This window comes from Emydura macquarii, unplaced genomic scaffold (genome assembly GCF_026122565.2).
Source record: "Emydura macquarii macquarii isolate MOO-44397 ecotype Brisbane River unplaced genomic scaffold, CSIRO-AGI_Emac_v2 contig_2297, whole genome shotgun sequence".
NCBI lineage: Eukaryota > Metazoa > Chordata > Testudines > Chelidae > Emydura > Emydura macquarii.
In genome coordinates, this window is record NW_027132434.1 from 3,912,074 (window position 1) to 3,927,525 (window position 15,452).

General features: G+C 33.9%; 1 protein-coding gene across 9 annotated transcripts in view; it reads right to left on the minus strand.

Moving 5' to 3' along the window:
- The window catches only part of DOP1A (DOP1 leucine zipper like protein A), a 102,473-nt gene that overhangs the window by 63,131 nt on the left and 23,890 nt on the right, over positions 1 to 15,452 (minus strand). For 8 of the 9 annotated variants that reach the window (XR_010922081.1, XR_010922083.1, XR_010922082.1 and 5 more), the window contains exons 2-10: positions 14,493 to 14,628; positions 13,169 to 13,408; positions 12,003 to 12,194; positions 9,591 to 9,772; positions 7,549 to 7,719; positions 6,192 to 6,381; positions 5,526 to 5,624; positions 4,049 to 4,148; positions 256 to 365 (exon numbers count right to left, since the gene is read on the minus strand). Coding sequence is in view for 6 of the 9 variants with exons in the window: in XM_067560750.1 (XP_067416851.1) it covers positions 256 to 365; positions 4,049 to 4,148; positions 5,526 to 5,624; positions 6,192 to 6,381; positions 7,549 to 7,719; positions 9,591 to 9,772; positions 12,003 to 12,140 (990 nt within the window). In the remaining 3 variants the exon portion in view is untranslated. Of the gene's footprint in view, positions 1 to 255; positions 366 to 4,048; positions 4,149 to 5,525; positions 5,625 to 6,191; positions 6,382 to 7,548; positions 7,720 to 9,590; positions 9,773 to 12,002; positions 12,195 to 13,168; positions 13,409 to 14,492; positions 14,629 to 15,452 lie in introns of those variants that run through there. The other variant, XM_067560754.1, reaches the window with a different exon arrangement.

Here is a 15,452-nt window from a genome sequence, read left to right on the forward strand (position 1 = left end):
CCAGAAGAATTATTTATTTTACAGACGAGTATGTGATATTACAAAAAGGCAGCGCTAACTAAAATTTAATTTAAAAAGATACAAATTACATGAATATATTGAGATGGCCAATTAATGAATGAAGAAACAGCAATTTTTGTCAAGACAATTCTTAACAGAAAGAGTATTTTTATAATAAGGTTTATTTATATTGATGCAAAGAATAGTTTCATAATAAGTAAGTGCCACGTAAAAAAAACCCAAACATATTGATACCTGGACCAACATTTCCTTAGAAAAGGTATTGAAATAGTAAGTGGCATGTTCCTCAGGATTGCTATGTCTTGTGCTTCTTGGTCCTATGGTAGCACCATTATTATCAAAACCTTCAAGCAAACAAAAGACAGGGCAAATTAGTATCTACCTTCTCATATTTTCTTCTTCAATTTTTTAAACAGTGGATTAACACATTTGCACTGATAACTTACCAATTTGTATTCCAAGTAATGTTAGCGGGAGAGAGACCATTTTACATAGTTTAATAAAGGAAATTAATTACATGGAACAAAATTATCAAGCTGATTACACAGCAAAGTACATTTTGGAGTTTTAGTTTTCATTGAAAACACTCCTAGATAGTTATATTACTTTTTGCAAGAAAAATGTAGACTTAAAAAAAATACAACAACAGTATATGTCTTCAAAGTCAATGTACTGTAGCAGCAGAAACAACAATTACAAAAAACCTTAATTAATGCTATTGAAGGCTGTATAACAGAGGACAAAATATTTTTTAAAGATACAGATTTTAAACATTAAAGAACCACAGAGACCAAAGCCACTGAAGCTACTGTCCTAATGTTGTTATTCTAAATTATTTATACATATAAAAGGAAAATCAAAGTTAACTAATAAATCATTTATGAAAAGATTCATATGCTAAAGAAACCAACTTTATCACTCAAAAATTACGTGAAAGAAATATCATGTTTCCTCTCAGAAAATTTAATATCTTTTCTTAAAGCAATTCAACATTCCCTCAAAAAGCTTTACAAAAAACAAGCTGCTCAAAACATATCAATTTTTTTCAGAAATGGTTTTCACATTTTCTGGCAAAGAATGATAAAAATAGAAGAAAAAGTAGAGAGGATGCATGTCATTTAGTTTCAACTGAAAATAAACTTTAATATTAAGGACATCTATGGAGAGCAGACTTGGATTTTAAAAAGTTTAGTAAGTTTTTTGTTTCTATTGAGTTTTCATAAAACTGTGCATTATGACAGAAGAATGATGAGAAATATTTAAAAAGATATCTAAGTACTATACTGTGACACTAAGCCAGAAAGAGGTAAGCCCCAGCAGGCTGAATGATCCAAAATCAACCTTTCAAGACATATCAGAAAAGTATTGAAATGGTAATGAGGGTCATTCCTTGTGGCTAATTGGCCAAATATTTGAAATACAAGTCTATATTGTTGGAAGTAAATGCTAATTATATTTGTCTGTGGTTACCTGCTAGAATTTTCATAATATGATTTCATTAGCTGGTAGATAGTAACTGCTTTTCCTGTCTATTGCTGTGTTCTATTGATTTAGAGATCAAAAGAGGATATTAACATTTAGATGAAACTTGGGTGAAATAATACCATTGTCTTTATTTCTCTTTGAAATTTGTAACTCCACATTGTAAAACTACCTTTTAATGAAAAGTTACCTTATGCTAATCAATGCATGCCTAGGAAATAGAGAGGTTACTTTAAAGCCAAAAGTAATTACCTAGTATCCATTCAAGGAAATATCTGCTGTCAAGAGGTTATCATAGCCTGCTAAAGAACTATAAAGGAAGCTTCGAACATGATCCTGTTTTATCTTAGGCCTACTTAAACCATGTCAGAGGAGGTTTAAATCATAAGACGAAGGCCCCAGCTCCAAATCTGGATTTACCCTGCTGTTTCTCATGGAAGAAATCATACAGACTTTGCACATGGATTGTCTATTGGATTATAACCTATGAACTAATTTATGGAAATAATTTTTGAAACTCTACTTACCATCTCTACTATGAAATTGACCTATGGACTTCATTATCATCTGAATGTATAATGATTTTTTAACTAATACTCTCTCTTTTTCTATTTTAATAAATATTAGATTAGTTAATAAGAATTGGTTGTGAGCATGTATTTGGGTAAGATCTGAAATATTCATTGATCTGCTGTGTAATGTGTCTGGTCCTTTGGGATTGGTAGAACTTTTTTATATGATGGACAAGATTTTCAGTAATCCCCATCATGTTTGACTTGGCTGCCTGGGTGGAAGCCAGAGGCTGGATGGTTTTAAGGGAACTGTGTTTTTGGCTTCTGAATAACCAGTGAGGCAATTAGAAGCTGTGTTATTGCTGGCTTGGTGAATCTAATTTTAGAAATAACCACCAGTTTTGTGAGGATTGCCTGGCCCATTATTTGCAGTTTTACCCCAATTAAGCTAAGTGTGGCCCCTCCAGAGGCCAAGATCACATATACTATGAAAACTTAGATCTAAAAGAGCCTCAACTCTTAGTTAAAAGAAGAGTGCTTTTATATTTACATTAGAATTTTCTCTTAACTCAAAGAAAAAATGATAATATTAATAAAAGCTATACAGATCAATTAAATGGAAAATGGAGATTATATAATTGTACAGAATATAGGACATGCATAATCAATGTGGTGCTAATTCTGCAACACTTATACACGTTGAATTATGCAGCCACTCCATATACCAAAATCACATTGACTTCAGTGGAAATTGCACACATGGAATAGCTGTGGAATCTGCCATACATAATTTTAAGAAAACAGTGTGACGTAACACCAGGAGTTAGAGAAAGATGGGTCAGATGTTGTTCTTAATGTTCTTTGTAGATGTTTCAAGTTCTGTTTTTATAGGAAAAAAGGTTAGTTACTTGGATTCAACCTTAATTTGGTGGGTTTTTTAAATTTATTAACTGCAATTTCCTTTTATTTGGAAAAATTAGGGAAATGATCTTCCTATATAAATGAATCTCCCTGTCTTTTTTTTTTTTAAAGTAAAAAGCTCATAAAAATGCTTTGAACTGTGAAATAGATATGAAAATAAAGTGTTTAACTGAAGTTGGAATTTTTAATCCCCCTGCTGAATGAACCCATCTGACAGAATGTGATATGAGTTTAATCAGCAGTATTAAAAAACCAGTCAGAAGATAAACCAATATTTACTCATGAAAAAAATTGGTTTGATAATCAAAGATTTTTTAAACTGATTATAACAAACATTTTCCATAGCTCTTCATTAATTCTTTTTCTGACCAATTGGCATGATATCAAAATTAAAAGTATTATACAATGAGACACTGAGCATCCATAATGCATCACTATTTTCACCAACATTTTTAGCTTCATGACAGTCACCCAAAGTAGGCTCAGAAATGCTAATTTAGGCCACAATCATGTATATATTTACGTACCTAAAGTTAAGCACATGTATTGGTGTTTGTGGAATCAGGGAGTTAATATAAATTTTACTTTCAAATATATTTCAATTTATCAATATTCCCTTCATCCTCCTTACCCCTTCCTGCTTCAAATGTAAGTTACACTCACTTATGGCTTGTCTTATTTTAGACTATTAGAACTTTGGGGCAGGGACTGTCTTTTAATATGTACAACTCGCAGCACAATGGACCCCATTCCTTATTGGAACCTGTGGGTTCCAAGAAAATTTATAAATAATTTACATATGGCAAGGATTGTTGTTATCATGGACTTTTTCACATGGCTGTGCTGACCAAATTTTTTTTTGTAAGTCACATTTGATAAAATCAAAGTCTGCTACACACAACTTTTTCAAGGGTCTTTCTTTGTGTGGTCTAACACATTGGTGCCATTATGTTGCACTAATAAATACAGCAGGAACATAATCAATACTGATTTTTATTTTTCAAGTCACATACATAAGATTTCACCATTACCAATACCTGGCATTATTTTTACCAAGTACATTCCTTTCTCTGCTATTAAACAGATAATTATCAAATGCAATACAAACCTACCTAGAAGCCATGCATAAAGCCTTCTGTTGAGTGACATATCCCTGCGCAGTACTACATGAAGGGCTGCTGACAAAATTCTGATCATGTCTGGGCGCGTTGCCTGAAGAAATTAGGAATATTACTTAGTTTAACCACAGAAAATGACATCTGTAGCTGGCTAATGGACTAGTGTTCACTAGAAAAAAATTATTTAATTTCTTGAAACCTCTGAATTCATAGCAGTGAAGTAACACAAAGTTCTGAGTCTTACAACAGCCACCTATCAAAAGTGCTGCATGTCACTGCAACTACAGCAGAAAATTACTCCCTCTATTAACTGTCCATCACCTTGTTACAATGTATTTCACTTTGCTTATCAAGTGGAAGTCACAGAAGCAAACTTAATAAAATGCAAAAAAAAAATCCCCAGAGGATATAGTCTTAAATAATTTCTCCTCACCGATTAGTATTTAAAAAGTCCTAGCTTATGTGGATTTTAGTGCTCAAGAAAGGTACTACATGAATAGCACTGATAAATAAAATTTGGGTTCCAATCAACCAAAATGTTTCAGGTCAATTCAAAATCAAGTTTTTTTATTTTTCAATTTGTTCCAAGTTAATCAAAATGTTTTAGTCAACTCAAAATTAAATGTTTTATATTTTTTCATTTTGATTTGGCTATTTTCAAGTGTTTTTTTCCCTTTTTGGGGATATTTTATCTTTAAAATTGGCCAAATGAGAATTTGAAATACCATTTTGAAACAGAAAGTAAAAACAAATAGTTCACAAATGTTTCCATTTTTTCCTGCTTAATTTGAGCCAAATTTGCAAATAATTTTAGAGAATGAAAAAAATGCATTTTTCTAAAAACAAATCTATTCATCAAAAAAAATTTACCCAGCTCCAGTGCCATTTTAACCCTGAAGTGGAAGGACTAAATTTCAGTCACTATTGATCTGGGCTGCAGTGGTTTAAGTGACCAAGAAGGTGAAAAGTTCTTTCCCACTGCCAACTCCTTTGGATGTCTAACTATTCCCATCCATTATTCATTTTTAATTCTCCGATACTCTGAATCACTCACTCTGCTAAAAGAATTAACTTGTGAATCTCTTAAAATATTGAGGACTTGAAAACTCACAAATGAGCTAATAACTTGTTTTCTAATCAATTAGAAATTGTGGGGGGAAAATTTCTAATAGGTCAGATCCCATCTCTACCATAAAAAAATTTTCCATAAAGAATAAATGTTTTCTCTTATATTCAGTCTGTATACAGTAAAATGTCAACCTATAAACATCATGAGCCTAGGGCAGGAATCACTATATGCCAATACACAAGCTACTCGAGAGATATTCTCTTATGGAGGAGTCTATTTATTTTGATTTTGGAGAAACCCATTAATAAAGATTGACTTAATATCAGTACTTGACTGCAAAAGAATCTATATATGCAGGAGTATTGTGGCTATATATTTCTTTATTTTATATTAATATTTTACCTGACTCATATGAAATGGAAAGCAGAAGAGTATTAAGTCTAATGTGCTCCTTTGGACTAATACACTGGAATCCTGCACTGATGTGCTTACTGCTTCCACCTGAAATAACATTACCATTAAAATCAGACTTGTAATTAAAATAACATAATGGATTATATTTCAAAGAATATATACACATGCCTCAAAAACAGATATCTGAAAATTTTTTAAATCAAAATAATCTGGTTCAAAATGAGATATAATGTAAACAATGTAGACGCAAAAAATGAAATTATGAAAACATGGAAGATAGATATAATTTGCACAATTTCTACTAACTGTAGAAAGCATTTAAGCTTTAAAATATGCAGGCTTTGATTTAGCTTGATCAGCAAAGTAATTCACTACAGATTTTCCAAGAAGCACCACAAAATTTAGCTATTTTTATTGAAAGGTGTAATGAATGGCCAGCACAATTTAAAAACACTACGCAATTTTTAAAATCTAAATTATGAAATTTAATCTAACGTGCACACTAACTCAATCTAACTGGTGCTAGAAAATAAACAAAATGTACATATGTTCTTTCTGTAAAGATTATTTTCAACGACTGAAAAGACATCAGAAAATTTCTGGAAGCTGTACAGTTATGTAAATGAGCCTTACAGGAAAGAATGAACAAATTACCATTAACTCAATGTCACTGCCAATTATATAGAGCTGATCTTCCATTGAAAGCTTCCTGTTTAGATGGGAGAGGACATAAGTGATTCCAGGTAACCGAACCGCAGGACTGGTAAGAAGACTACCCCAAAGGGCACTATAGAACGCTGATTGGTCGACTGCACCAGCAACCTTCTCCAACAGTGTGTTGGTTCTACAGCACAAGTGACAAAAAAGGTCAGTGGAACAGAGAGGCTGCATTAGCTCATACCTTTGGAAACTAAACATTTTCTGCTTTACAAAACCTAAAATCAGGCTCTATGTACAGAGCAGCAATCAATGTAAAGTTCAATATTTAGCAAAATATTGCAGACAGAGATTCTTTGCTTCAGAAAGCAATGCACTGTGTAATATATATTATCCTATAAGACCTCCAAAAATCTCACAATCCTTTGGAAATTTCAGCATTACCCACTGGATAAAGGTAAATGTATTAACACTGAAAGAGAGATGTGTCTGGCACTGATTATTTAACATAAAATTTAAAAATGAAAATACAAAGCAAGATATATCCCTCACAGTTTCTATATGGACAAAAGTACTTATGAAGCACATTCTTTGGAAAACCTCTTTTTCATATAGGCTAGAGTCAGCTTGACCCTGTTTAAAAGCTGAACCTAAATTTTTATGACAGAAACCCTTGTTTCTACTGTATGGCACTTGAATCTCAGCACAAAATACTGACACTGAAGTATTACACCATGGGTACATCTACACTGCAATTAAAAACCTACAGCTGGCCTATGCCAGCTGACTCGGGCTCACATGCCACATGCTAAGGGGCTGTTTAATTGCAGTGTAGACATTCAGCCTTGGGTGAGAGCCCAGGTTCTGAGACTCTGAGAGGTGTAATTTTAGTGTGTAAACTGAAGAGAAGGACCTATTGTTCCTGATTAGTATACCTTAGACTTAATTTAGATTTATATTTTGGACCAAGATTAAGTGTTACACATATTTGTTTTCAAAGTTCATAAATGGTAAAACAACCATTTTGAGTGACACCCACTAAAATGGAACAAGGAATACATTTTCTAATGTATCACATATCTCTAAAACTGTATAATAAGTTCTGTTTTGGGGCTACTTGATTTAATTTCCTTTTAATATATGCCATCAATAAGTAGTTTATCTTTCTTCTAACATAATATTATGAATCTTGTAAAAATATAGCACCTTAATGTTCATCTGGGATTACATCACTTGCTGGATAAAACCTGTTACTTAAATATCTAATTCTTTTTAACATACCAGCAAAACTCAGTATTTCATAAAGTTAAAAAACAAACATTTTAGTAGTACGAATATATTAGTATATTCTTACCTCTCATAGTACTCTGATCCTTCCTCTAAACCAGGCAGAATCCCAGTTAGCAATCCTTGCAGACCAGGTTTTAATGTTTTTCCCAAAGGAAGGTAATAAATCTCATACAGGCTGAGTAATGCTGGTTTGACTGACATAGCAGCATTGGCAAGAAGAGGAAACAGCCCAGAACTGTAAACAATAAAATACAGTAATACTCTTTCAGGAAGCTATTTATGTGATACACCTAACCTAGATCACACAAAACAGTTATAGCAGTGCCCAGCATTGTCACAAGAATACCTTTTTATCTTGGTGTTTTGTTTTGGTACAGAGACACTATGGCAATAAGTATTTCCCAGGTTAATAGACTGGTACGGTGAGGCCACTAGTTGACTTTATGGAGTCTTATCATTCTCAGCTCAAGAAAGGAAGATGTAGAATAGCGTGTGAATTGCAACAAGTATATAACAAGATGAAACTGAACTATTTTAGTAGGACTGGGCACAAAATCTATCATTGTAACTGATCTGCATCTGGAAAATTAAATCTTAAATGCATGATATTAGAAAAGGAATTATCAAATGAAAAAAACACCACAAGTAAAGCATCTTCAGGTCTATAAGGAAAACATAGAAATGCAGACATGGTATAATGGGAACTAATATAGGAACTAATAGGTATAGAACTAATATGGGAACTAATAGGTATAGAAAAGTATTTCCTTATAATAAAAACTATGCTCTTGTACTGTACAAAAATAAGCTTCAGGACAAACAAAATAAATATACAAAGAAGATACAAAATAATTTTAAAAATTACACAATATTCATTGCAGATATCGAGCTTGCAAATAAGTCCTCAAACTAGCAATATGAACATTAAAAAGGGATAAAGGAAAGTTTAATTTTAGAAGCATAAGAAAAAAAACATTGAATGGATGTATAAGAACAATAGGTTATTCCCATTGTGAGGATTTTTCCCATTGTGAGGGCAATAAACTAATACCTCCTCTCCACATCCCCATTCCAAAACAATAAAATCTACACTAAACAGAGCCAAACACAAGGCAGATTGCTAATGCTATGGTTCATTCCTGGATTATGCCTGCTGCCCAAAAAATGGGATTACATATAAAAAATAATCTTTTCATTAGGTTGATCCCTTTATGTTATAATTCAGCATAGGATGTTCTTTTATCTGACCTTTCTATAACTCGGTGTCTTTACGTGATTTTCTACATTTGCTATGTGCAACTGCTGCTTCTATAGCTATTTCAGGAAAACAGAAGTCAGTTTTAAATCTGATAAACAAAACAGAGTTTTTTTAGATAACAAAAATAACAAATAACAAAAATTTGTCTCTGCCAAATCTCTTAAATTACTACAAAAATGTAAAGAACAGAAGAATTCTGAATACAATTTTATTTTTCAGAATCACTGACGGCCTAATCCAAAACCCACTGATGTCATGGATCAGACCATGAATAAATACTCAGTATATGTTAGGAAAAATTATGGTTGGAGTCACACTGTCCTAAGAGGCCTAGAGTGGATACCTAAAAATTTCTGATGAAAAGAAAACTTTCTGGGAACTGTCTTTTTATTCATACACTGTAGAAATGAAAAAAAAAATGTGTGTGTGTGTGTGTGTGAAATTGCTATGTCACTCTCAACAACCAAAGTGTGTCTTTTGTTCCTCAAATACCCTCTTGGTCTCCAGAGGATACTTTTCTCTAAAAGCCACTGCTTGTCCTTCAAGGACTTGATCCTTAGATGGCTGAGGCCACCTTTACTGGCGATGTTCAGGACCTTTGTGCCAGTCTTCCTGCATCAGCAGTGGTGGTTTTAGTTAGATTACCAGATACTGCGTTTAACATCAGACTGTAACTTGTTATAATACTGCAAGATGCTGCAGCTAAGTGGCTCATTTTGCTCCAGCATATAGAGTCCATCTGTCCATCTTTAAAAAAATGTTTAAAATACGAAATTGAAAAAAAATCTTCTAAACAACATTAGATGAACTAAAAATCTGAAAGTTAATGACATTTCCACTATTTTTACCTGTACAGGAAAAGATCTTTAGCCAGACGCTTGGGTCCAATGATTTTGAAGATAATCTCATATGTTTCAAGTGCCTTCCGATGAACCCCACCTGGCAAGGCTGGATGAAGGCATTGCGCTAGACGCTTGCCTATGGTCAACTTTTTAGGTACTACTTGGTACTTTGCATTGTTTTGTAAAACCTGGAAAGAAAAATGTAAATCTATTAAAAATATCCAACAATTAGTTATTGCCAGTTACATATTTTACTATTTATTTCCCAAGCATTATGATAGGGCCCACTTGGGAGTTATAATATATTTCAACATAACTGTCCCAAATCTCAATTTTGATAAATTGCCCTGCTATCTTCTACCCTGAGGCACTTCATCTGTGCCTGTCTTAAGTGAAATTGACTAAATACATGCAATTTCACTTACATGAGGGCCCACAGTTAAAGAATATTTATCCTATTTTATTCAGGTTTTGATGCCACATCTACCACAATGGTATTTCAGGAGAGAAATTAAAACTCTCTGGCTTCCTACACAAGTTACCAGCAGAAAAAGGACTGTTTGTGATCCCTTTTAAAATTATTCTACTAAAAAAATCAATAGTTGTTGTTTAAGAAACATAGACGGATGCAGTGTGCAAATCAAAAAACTGTAGAACTTTCCATAACTGAATTCACAGTTATATTTGAGATTATGTAGTGTAAGAATATACTGAGAATTCCACAACCAACTTTAAAAAATAAAGCTAAAACTTTTTTATACAAATTGACAACTCTGTAGTCCTCATCCACCATATTAGTGCTCCCAAATTCTCAATATTCCACAGGACATAGTAAGCAAAATAAAAATGCTTCAGACCAGCTAGTTTGTGGCGCCGATCCTGCAAAGAGTTCCATATGGGCTGATTGTGGGCACAAATGAACCCAACTGTGTTCAGTGAGGCTCCATGGGAGCACAAGGGGATACCCGCATGGAACTTCTTGCAAGTTGGGGCCTATGTTTATGCAGTGTCATGTAAGTCTACTGAGCTATTACATATTTTATTCTAATTGACAAGGCAGTAAGAATGTTCAGAGTCCAAGCCTATATCCTGGCCTCATCCAAAACTTCCACTGGTAGTTTTTTGGAGCATGAGGAATATAGGGTTGGTCCAAAAATGTAAATTAGAGTGAAGTATTCATTTAATCAAAAAGTTTAGAAATGATGGGATTAAAAATAAACAAAGCTACCCCAATTTAAAAAAAAGAGAAAATAAGTGAAGGATTTTCAGTGTACTTCTGTGAAAAAGGTGGTGCGCTCTCTTTCTCACTTATCATAATAATGGTTTCTACTGAAAATCATTAGAAACATGGATAAGAATTTCTTATCCAATTTTCTGGTCCAAGATTACCCTCATAGTGAGCAGCAAAAATTAAATCTTTTGCCAGTAAGCTTTATATATATATAAATCAGTTGAAAATTACAAAATATTTCATACTCCATACTAAATTATTTCAAGAGCTTTAGCTTACATTTATTACCTACTGAAAATTAACTACTAATTGGACTGAACCTAACTTCCCATTATAAACCCATTTTCTAGATGCACCATCCTATCCCTTTCCATGGAATTTCATAGCCCATAGTAAAATTTGTGATTTTGTGGTTAAAATTTGGAACAAATTGGAAAAGACTTTTGGAAATATTATGGTTCAGAAACTGAAGTGGGTTTTTACTTCTGGAACATTTTCCTAATATTTTTTGCTTCACGGGTACACCAAAAATGCTTGTACTACAGACTTCAAATTTGGCTTAATCTGTTGGTTTTGGCAAGTATTATGTCTTTAGCTCTTTTATTTGTGAATGAATTCTTACACAATTTGTTTAATGCACACATACTTTATAAATTACTTCCTGGCTTGACCAGTATAGCCATGGCGGAAAGAGACAAGTATGTGTGGAAGAATAACAGGCAGGGAACTAAATGGGGCTACTGTGCAAGATGAGGGACCATCTTGTCTGACTGGGAGAATGAGTGAGGTCGGCATAAAGGAAAGCATATTCGGGGTAAGGAAGAAAGAGTCCTCCCTAGTGTATTTTACCTTTCTCTTTATGATTAGGAGAATTGTGGAGATTATGGGGAACTATAGGGATGATCTCAGAACAGAAGAAAGAAGCCACATAAATAAGAGTCTAAAAATGTCTAAGAAAAAGTGGTGTTAATCATCAAAGAACTTGTTAGTTCCTCAGCAATTTCTGTACATTAAGTAATTTAACCTATGTAGAGGTTAACCTGCTAAACTATTTTTCCAACAGTTTAATAATATTTTAGGTTCAAAATTGTTGAAACCTTATCTTTGTATATTATATATGAATCAATCCTCAAAGCTTTATTCCTCCATACACCTGCTGCTTCTTCTGAAGCGTGCTACTGTCATACCTTGTTTAGCTTTCCAAGGGCTGATATCAAATCTGCCCATTCACTGGAGTATTCAAAGTTCTTCAGTGCTTTGTCAACTGCTGCTACATAGTTTCTATATTTGGAGTCACTCAGTAGCTCCACCTCCTCCGTGTTCATCCTCCCACAGAGTCCCCACTAGAGACCAGCTTGCAATTCATGTAAAATCATTAGCTGTAAAACAGTGAACATTTTTTTCCCGAAAGATTCATAATATTAAAATAATTTTAGATACAAAATTTCATACAAAGAGCTTGTGATCATCATAGAGGCTAGATCCCCTCCCTGTGGAAGACTTTACAGATATGTGAGAATAAAATTAGGCTTACTAATTAGGACAAATCTGTGTATTGTGTACAAAAATATTATTTTGCACAGATATTAATGTGTTTCTTGAAAGGAGTTTGCGTTCACCTTGTCAGCTTGAAAATCAAGTAAAGTTAATTATTCAAAGCTTTTCCACCAAAAATGTTCCACGGGTTTATAATTCTAAATAATGCAACAGGTTTGAAAGCTTCATACTCTTGATAGACAGCAGTTCAGAACATTCTATATACCATAATTTCAAATCAATAAATGCACAGCCACACATTATGGATTTATCATTGTATTTCTGCATTTTGTTTTTAATTTCTAAGCCATCATTGGAACAATTTGCCACCATGCTTTCCATGAAGTGATCCATCTTTCTCAATCACCCCCAGGGCAAAGAAAAAAATGAAGGACATACATATGCAACACAGTTGCATAGTCTTCAGAAGCGCCCTTGGGACTTAACATTTAATTACGACACATTTAGTCTTCCAGTTTAGTAATATATTTCATCATGTCCTGCATCCATATATTATAGTTTTAAAAGCACTTACACTGTTTTGTATAAAGAAAGTACATGCACACAGGTACAATAGCATTAATTGTTAATAGTATTTTGTAATCAGAGGTTTTAGCAGTATGTTGCACTAGTCTACACTGAACTTGGTGGAATTCTCTGGTTACAATGATATGGTGATTACCAGTACAGGACTTATATTGTGTATTCATATTTTAGTTTTCCTTAATCTTATTTTTTCCTACACTGCTCCTTTGGTACCATCCACAAACCATCTGGGAATTACAATTTATAGTTGGGTTATTCTACTCTAACATACCTGGCAATTGTAGCTTTGCAGCAGTCTTTCTTGTTTGATAGCTCACAGAACAGACACAAATACTTCAGGTTTCTAAATTCCTCCAAATGAGATAAATGAAACTACATAATAGATTTCATAGCCAACAAATGCAGTTTTCTGTCTTGGGTAAGATCAAAGAGTGGGAAGGACAATGAGTTGGTTGATGTGTAGCTCCATGTTCAATTTTGGGTTGAAGTCCAGCAGACAGCAAAAAAACACCTAAATCAAGCAGAAAACTGAAAATGAAAAGTAATAATAAAAGAACTCCATTCACCAACTTGCCTAATAGATGCGATTGCAACCAAAAAAGCTATTTTGAAATAGAAAAGCTTCAAAGGGATCTCCCACATGTGACCTGCTTTCTAGCCAATTATCTCCTATGATGTATGAAGCTTCCATTGAGAAGTAATAGAGTGAGTTACTGGGGAGTATATAACAGTAAAGTAAAGGCCTCTGAAATAATAGAGAGAAGAAAAGTCAATATATAGGTGGAAAGCAATATCCCAAGATATAAAGATGAAGAAGACAGGAAAGGTGGAGATCCTTGGATACTATTAAAAGAAAGTAAAAAACATACTGAAGGAATCAGAAAATAAATGTTTCTTGCATTACAGTATCTGATAAATGTCTTCTAATTGTCCAAGATGTGTCACACAAAGTGTGGAGAATTTTCTGCCATTCATCAGCTCAGCAAGAAATTCTATTTGATGGAACCCTATTCCATAAACTTCAATACAGTTACCTGAGGTGCAGTGGGTGACTGAAGAAAACAAAGCCCTAGAGCAGATCATCTAGTATTTTAGGATACATATAGTGAGATTCATCACCATGCTCATCAAGCCTGAAAAACATGAGCGGTGAGTCCATCCAATAGCTAACAATATCACCACCTCTGTCTCAGTCAATTTTCTCAGGACTTTCAGTAACCATGGGGAAAGGGAGAAGTTGTATGCTCAAACTTTTACTATAGTTTCCAGTGAAGACACCACTAAACAGGGCTTTGGGTTTCAACAGCTGAACCAAGTGAACGTGACAGATACAGTCAAGGTGAGCCAGTCAATTTTGCCAAAACATTTGAGGTCAACAGATATGACCTGAGCTAGTCTTCCCAGGATTTCTTCTTTCACTGCAATTAGGAGATAGAACTCCACTCAAACACCCAGGAGAAAGGCAAGATTGGTGACAATGAGAAATCCTGCAGGAGTTGCCCCGTTCCTCCAAGAACTCTGGAGAAAGGTGGAGGACTCCAGTACTAAACTCTGATAGTAGGGCAATGGGGCCATAAACTTAAACAAATAAGTACCTTGATAGATAACTCTCTGCTCTGTCTTCAACACACTCCTCTCCACCTGTCTTCTTTTCCGGATCACTGGAATTCTTGGTTATCCATCTCCTTGTCCTTCTTTTGTGAGCCTCGTTTTTCTCGTTTTCTTTTTATCCTAGAAAATAAAAAAGGAATGAGAACTAAAGGAAGAAGGAAAGAAGGAAAATAGACATATGCTTCTAGATACAAGGAAGCAAACGAACTGGAAGGAAGAGACATGAGACAGATGGGGCCTATGTACGGAAGGCTGGATTAAAAAATCTTTTGCATTCTTGCTGCCTGATAGATGGAACAATAATGATGATTGTCCTTTACTTTCTCTGTGGCAGGACAGAAATTGAATGTATGATACAAATATTTAATGAAGCAAATATGCTCAACAAGAGTGCCAAACTGATGCATTCTGGAACTCACCACTGAAGTTAAGAATTCTATTAATGTTATGACATTTTGTTTAACAATCTTTGCTTCTAATTAAATTAAGAAAAAGATCCATTTAACACAAAGAATAGAATGCCCAGCAGATTGTTCAAAAAGTTAGGGGTACAATGACTGTCAATGTTTGATCTCCAAACATGAAATAAAATATTAACAACAGTAAAAGAGAAGAAAGGACAAACATACAAAAGCAGCAGGATTCTTATTTTTTCAGACTTTAGCACAAGCACAGAGGAATGGAGAAAAGAACTGACATAGGGAATAAATGCTTCTTAGGTTAAAAATATTTCTTTCTTTCTTCTTCTTTATCCAGCTACATGTTATGTACAACAAAGCCACTTATATTTTGGTGGGGAGAGGGGCTACCCCTTCAACCTCCCCATCCCGCCCAAATGTTTGTGTGAAAGAGTGCTCACCAGGAATATAAACTCCTATTTAGAAACGGAAGATCGGGACTATTAAATATTACTTAATAACAATATGACTATTTTCCTGGAGGCC